This window comes from Labeo rohita, chromosome 5 (genome assembly GCF_022985175.1).
Source record: "Labeo rohita strain BAU-BD-2019 chromosome 5, IGBB_LRoh.1.0, whole genome shotgun sequence".
Taxonomy (NCBI): Eukaryota; Metazoa; Chordata; class Actinopteri; order Cypriniformes; family Cyprinidae; genus Labeo; species Labeo rohita.
Genome location: NC_066873.1, coordinates 45,552,443 through 45,559,520, shown reverse-complemented (window position 1 = coordinate 45,559,520; position 7,078 = coordinate 45,552,443). Strand labels below are relative to the sequence as shown.

General features: G+C 26.8%; 1 protein-coding gene across 1 annotated transcript; it reads left to right on the top strand.

The window, feature by feature from the left end:
* Positions 1-203: 203 nt before the first annotated feature.
* Positions 204-6,815, top strand: myl2a (myosin, light chain 2a, regulatory, cardiac, slow). The gene is made up of 7 exons (XM_051110270.1): positions 204-341; positions 919-1,011; positions 2,987-3,062; positions 4,344-4,448; positions 4,537-4,615; positions 6,354-6,402; positions 6,473-6,815. Exons 1-7 carry the CDS (start codon positions 339-341, stop codon positions 6,575-6,577), a joined length of 510 nt encoding a protein of 169 aa, XP_050966227.1. The 5' UTR covers positions 204-338; the 3' UTR covers positions 6,578-6,815.
* Positions 6,816-7,078: the final 263 nt, after the last annotated feature.

The window sequence follows — 7,078 nt, the reverse complement described above, 5'->3', positions numbered from 1 at the left end:
CAGCGATCATCCACAGAAACCCTGAAATAACCTCCAGAGGAAGAGAGAGGTGAGGAGAGATCGGGACGGGCATCACCAAACAGCTGAACGCTTCTTCCACTCGTCCTGTCATTCTAAACCACATCACAATGGACCTTGAGCTCGGACTACAGCCGTGTGTGTTTGTGTATGAGGGATCATCATCTACCTGTCACTTCCTAAACAGGACATGTGTTATTTATATCGGCCAGTAGACAACAGCACGGCTAATCTACAAAAGGCCGTCCATCCGCGCCCCATTGTCCAGCTGCATTCGGGATCCCCTCTCTGTTCCGCTCGCCTCCGTCCAGCAGTCCAGCATGGTGAGTAACCCAGGATTTAGAGATGCTTCGGGAATCACCGGTGCTGGCCAGCAGTGTACCGGGATATTGGGATTTAGCCGAATTTTAATTAGAGATCCACCGATATATCGGCCAGAGACATTAGTCGGCTGGTATTTGATCATTTTGAGATGATGTTTGACCATTATATGTCAGTTCCAAAGTAATATTTTCCATAATAATAATATGAATGATGTACCTATTTAGTGAATTTTGGGTAAAGTTTGAGTCAGATGTTGTTCATGTAATGTTTAACATTTTATTTAATTTTTAAAATGTTATTGCAGTTGTTATATATATATATCATATTTATATATATAAATTAAATGTAATTGAGCCATATTTTCTAGAAGTGTCTAAGAATTTTGAGTGATGCTTCAAATGAATCACTGAATCTGTTTTAATTCATTCATTCAGAGTTTGAACTGATTAATGGAAGTGAATCGAACTTTAAAGCAGCTTTTGTTAATGAAGTTAAAATCAGAAGGGATAAACTAGTTCTTTAGGGAACTGGTCAAGAGGTGTCTAACTAAAGATGACTTGAATGTTTGTTTTTCAGGCACCAAAGAAAGCAAAGAAGAGGGCGGCCGAAGGAGCGAACTCCAACGTCTTCTCCATGTTTGAACAGGCTCAGATCCAGGAGTTCAAGGAGGTCTGATCACGTTCCTTCATGTCTGTCTCTGTTTCGCCTTAACCAACATCATTTACGGGAACAGTTCATCCAAAATTAATATTCTGTCATCATGCACTCACCCCACCCTCCTGTGCTTCTAAACCTGTATGACTTATACCAAAAAAAAAAAAAAATTGAATGTTGAAACTGAAATTTCAAATGAAATTTCATATGACCTCTGCATTATATTTCAGGTCTTATGACAGACCCAAATTTATGTTGTTATTCACATATATGAAATCAAAATTCTATAAATTATAAATCAAAATGATACATAAAAAGTTACACACAAATATATAATAGCATTATATTATAATAGTATCATACAAGAATAATAAACTAAATTAAAATTTAGATTTTTTAAAAAATATATGGAATAACAATATATCATAAAATGTTATTTTATATAATCCAATTTTTAAAAGGTTTTTAAAATAAATAACAATATATTTAATAAATTATATAGTATGAATAAAAATTATAATTAAAAATAAAAATTATATATATATATATATATATATATATATATTAGTTATAGTAGTTTTACATAATTTTAATTATTTAAAAAATAAAAAAAATATTATCTATAACTGTAAAATGGCAAAATATAATATATATAATATATAATAATATTAAAATTATATATAATCAAAATTACTAAAATAAAAATATACACACACATATAGTTTTATTTATATAATTTTAATTATTTTAAAAATGTAATATATATATATATATATATATATATATATATATATATATTACATCTGTAAAATGTTATAATTCCATAATATTATTATATAACAGTTTAATTTATATAATTTTAATTATTTTAAATTACTGTAAATTTACTGTAAAATTGCAAATTTGTTTCTTTATCAAAATATAATATATAATATTATTATATAATATATAATCAAAATTATAAATAAAAAGTAAAAAAAAAAATCACACATATATAGTTTTATTTATATCATTTTGATTATTTTAAAGATTTTTTAAATATATATGTATATAACTGTAAAATGGCAGATGTGTTATGTCAAAATATAATGTATAATAACAGTATATATAATATTATTATATAATGTATATAATATATAATCAAAATTAAAAATCTAAATTCTAAAATAAAGATACACACATATATGGTAGTTTTATTTATATCATTTTGTATTATTTTAAAGATTTAAAAAAATATGTAGATTGCAAACACGCACACACACACACACACACACACAGATTTGTAAAAATATGTAGATTATATAAAACTGTTTTTTAGTATAATAATATATAATATTATTTTGTTTTATATAATTTAAATATTTGTAAAAAAAAATGTGCGTGTGTGAATTTATTTTCAATATGAATTTTTTAAGATTTTAAATGTGATTTTTTTTCTTTTTAGTCGTAACTCATTTAGACAAGAAGAAAAAATCTGATTTAATCAGTAACACCAGTTTAATTTCTCACATCCAGTTCAAACAGCCGTGTTTCTAAGCCAAATTTAAACATGCAAAAGTGAATATGATGTTTGATGCATTTGAAATTTCACCATTAATCATGTCAGTATTTTCATTTTGGGCCGAGGCGCTCTATTAAAGAGCTGGAGAGCGCAGCTGCTGTTGTGTTTGTGTTTGTGTAAAGCTCCTGTGGAATCTGATATTCCCGTCTGATCCCTATCGAGGGCTGATAGATGTATTTATAGAGACGCTCCTTAACATAGCGGATTCACTGAATTCTGTCAGGATAACTGGCACATGTGTGGCATTGTCCATCTGCCGGCGTCTGTGGCAAACAATAGTAGAGATCTCAACAATGTCTCGAACGCTTCTCCTCAGATTCCCACCGCAACAAACGATCAGAGCCGCTGTTCACACTGAATTAGCAACATCTCACACAATGCTGGAGTTAGAAAGAGCAATGACATGTTTCTCTCTGTGTTTATTTTCAGGCATTTACCATCATGGACCAGAACAGAGACGGATTCATTGACAAGAATGACCTGAGGGACACGTTTGCAGCTCTAGGTTGGTTTAGGCTGGTTTTTATCATAAAAAACATGTACAATGTGCTTTTGTCCTGAATATGAATATATATATATATATATATATATAACATAATCTCAACATGTCAACATTTGAAGTGGATCAAAGTTGTTCATCAAAGTTGTCCTAAGACAAGAACGGGTCATTTTTTTTTGTTTTAGGACAACTTTTATGAAACGTTTCGATCCACTTCAAATTGAGACAAAAACGCAAAAAGTTAAAGCCACTTTTATATTCTTATATACTTCATATAGTTATTTCATTTTTATAATTTACCTATTTTATTTTAATTATATTATTACTTATATGTTATTAAATAATTATAGATTTATTATTTTATATATTTTTTATTTTTTAAATGGTTTAAAAATTTAACAAATTACATTTTTAGCATTTTTAATATATACGGGTAAAAACTAGATAAATATATAGATAGATGTAATAATATTTTAAGTTTTATTTTAATTACATTAATAATGTCAACATATATATGATATAGCCACTTTTATATATATAATGTGTGTGTGTGTGTGTGTATATATATAGAGATATATATATATATAGAGAGAGAGAGAGAGAGAGAGAGAGAGAGAGAGAGAGAGAGAGAAATAATAAATAATTATATATTTATTATTTCTATTTGATATATTATTTTCTTTTTTTTAAATAGTTTTAAAATGTTACAAATAAATTGTTTAGCATTTTTAATATATATGGGTAAATATTACAGTATATATTTTAATATATGATATAGCCAATTTTATGAAATATAAATATATATATACTATATATATATATATATATATATATATATATATATTGCGTTTGTGTATATATATATATATATATTTATGGAGACAAAAACTCAGGTAAAGCCACTTCTATATTATTATATACTTCATATAGTTATTTAATTTGATAATTTACCAATTTTATTTTATTATATTATAACCATATATTATTAATTATATATAATTAAATAATTATATATTTATAATTTTATTTGATTTTTTTTAAATGGTTTTAAAAAAATTTGGATTTTTAGTATATATGGATAAAAACTTCACTTTATACATTTATAGATAGATGGATCTTTAAAAAAAAACATGTATAGATATATATATATATAATAGTACAATTTTTGGAAACATCAAACATAAATAGGCAAAAACTCTGGTTAGGTTTGATGGCAGCTAGTAATAGTGACCTAGTACATGTGTTGAATCCCATTTCCCATCATGCTCCTCTTCTGTCTTGTAACAGGGCGGCTCAATGTGAAGCAGGAGGAGATTGATGACATGCTGAAGGAGGCGTCGGGTCCGATCAACTTCACCGTCTTCCTCACCATGTTCGGAGAGAAACTCAAAGGCAGGTTTTCAAGAGACGAGACTGAGACCGATTTCTTTACCTTGAGAGAGTCTGATTGAGGTGCTGATGGAGGTTTGTTTTATTGCAGGAGCCGATCCAGAGGAAACCATCCTCAACGCCTTCAAAGTGTTTGATCCAGAGGGGAAGGGAATCCTCAAGAAGGAATAGTAAGATATTCAGTGTTTGATCTGTATTATCTGAGGTGTCTTAGGTCAGAAACTTGCTTTACACAAACACTTGGCCTTTATTGTTTCGTCTTTTGAATAACGTGCACTGATGAATCTCTGTTAAGAAACAAATGAACTCTCATAACACATTCGGTCTCTTTTTACCCAAAGGAGAGATAAAAATAATTCTTAAAAACTGCATAGTTTTTAGTAAGACAATATAACAGTTTTTACAAATGCTTTAAGACCCTCAAAATACAATTATTTCAATTATTTTTAAGACATATAAACATTTAAAAATGCTTATGGATTTCATGTTCGGCTCATTTTAAAAAATGAGTTCAAAAATGAGCTTTTGTCAAAAATATTTTCTATTAGATTATTTATTAATTTATATTAGTGTCAAAAACATTTGTAAAATTTATTTAGCCTTTTCTGCATTTCTCACACACTGTTTTTTTTTTTAAATATAACAAATTGATCGCTAATAATTATATTTGTAATCTAATTATAAATATTGATAGTAATATTTATTATACATATTATTATACATGTATTTTCTTTGAAAACTTTTCTGAGTAATATTTTATATTATAAATATTTGTTTAAAATAATTATTATATTTAATACATCTATATTTATAATCTAATTCTTAATATTTATAGTAATAATTTTTGTATTTATACTACATTTATATTAATATATCTGTCGTTTTAATTTTGTTTAGTTATTTTAGTACTTCAGTTTTAAATGAAAATTAAAAGACTGAAATAAAATAAGTAAAATTAATTTATTTATAAATTATAGACAATTAGATTTATTATATTTAATAATTATTTATAATCTAATTAAATATAGTATTAATTTGTTTATTTATGCTACATTTCTATTAATATGTCTGTCGTTTTAATTTACTTTATTTCAGTTTTAGTTATTTTAGAACTTCAATTTAAACTAAATGAAAATTTGAAGACTGAATTAAAATTAGTCAAATTCATTTAATTTGTCTGAAAACCTTTCAGAGTAGTTTTGTTGTTTTGACATTTTGTGCTTTTTCTGTGTTGTCATATTTATTAATATTTATTATTTATATTTATTATATTTAATAATTATATTTATAATCGAATTAATATTTATAGTAATAATTATTATATTTCTACTACATTTGTATTAATATATCTGTCGTTTTAATTAGTTTTATTTCAGTTTTTAGTTATTTCAGTACTTCAGTTTAAACTAAATGAAAGCAAGAAGATTTAAATAAAATTAGTTAAATTAATTTTTGTTTGAAAAAATTTCAGAGTAATATTTATGTTGTTTTGACAATTTGTGATTTTTCTGTGTTGTCATATTTAATAATTATTGATATTAATATTTTGAATATCATATTTATTAATATAATATTGTTATTGACTATTACAAATATTATTGAATATAATATTATATTTATGTTATATTTCTGTTTAGAATAGTAATTATATTTATTATATTTTATAATTATATTTATAATCTAATTCTAAATATTTATAGTAATAATTATTACATTTATATTAATGTCAAAATCAAAATAGGAAGACTGAAATAAATAAATAAATAAATAAATAAATAAATAAATAAATAATTTTTGCAATGCAAAAAAATTCTCTGTTTTTTAATTAATCAAAAAGAAGGGTAAATTCAATCATAAAATAATATTATTTGTAATAATCTATAATCATATTTAATCATGTCTCTCCAGTGTTACTGAGATGTTGACCACGCAGGCGGACCGGTTTTCTGCAGAGGAGGTGAGGCGAGTCTCACATGTAGTTGATAGTTGCCATGGATACAGCGCCACTGACTCCCGTGTCGTTTCAGATGGAGCAGATGTTCACCGCATTCCCTCCAGACGCTGCGGGAAACCTGGACTACCGGAATCTGGTCCACATCATCACTCACGGAGAGGAGAAGGACCAGGAATAGTTCCCTCGACCCTCAGCCAATCACGGCTCTCCCTGCTTGTTTGTACCCGCCCACTTGTTTATAACTGACAGGCTTGAAACCGAGATCAAAGTGGATGTAGTTACTGGAACGAGAATGTTTGGATTTTTTTTAACGTATGATGATGTTGTGTTGATGTTCGCACCTTTGGCATGTAACCTGTCAAAATGTACTTACAAAATATTGTAACTGGTAAATAAATAAATGGATATGAAATATGGATTTGAGTGCAAATGATTTTCTTGTATGTGAAGGAAGTTCGAAATTTTTTTTTTTTTTTGTTGAGTGTCATATCTGATCCATCAGTCTTTATACTAAAAATATCAAGGAAAAACAGCTCTATTTTTTTCAAAGCTCAACCTGAGCAAATGTATGCAATTTGGTGCAGAAGCTCCTATTTATATGATGAAATTCTGATGCTTGTAATGTAAATCAATGAGGTCTCTGATCCTGATGATCAGATTTGAGACTAAAAAAATTATT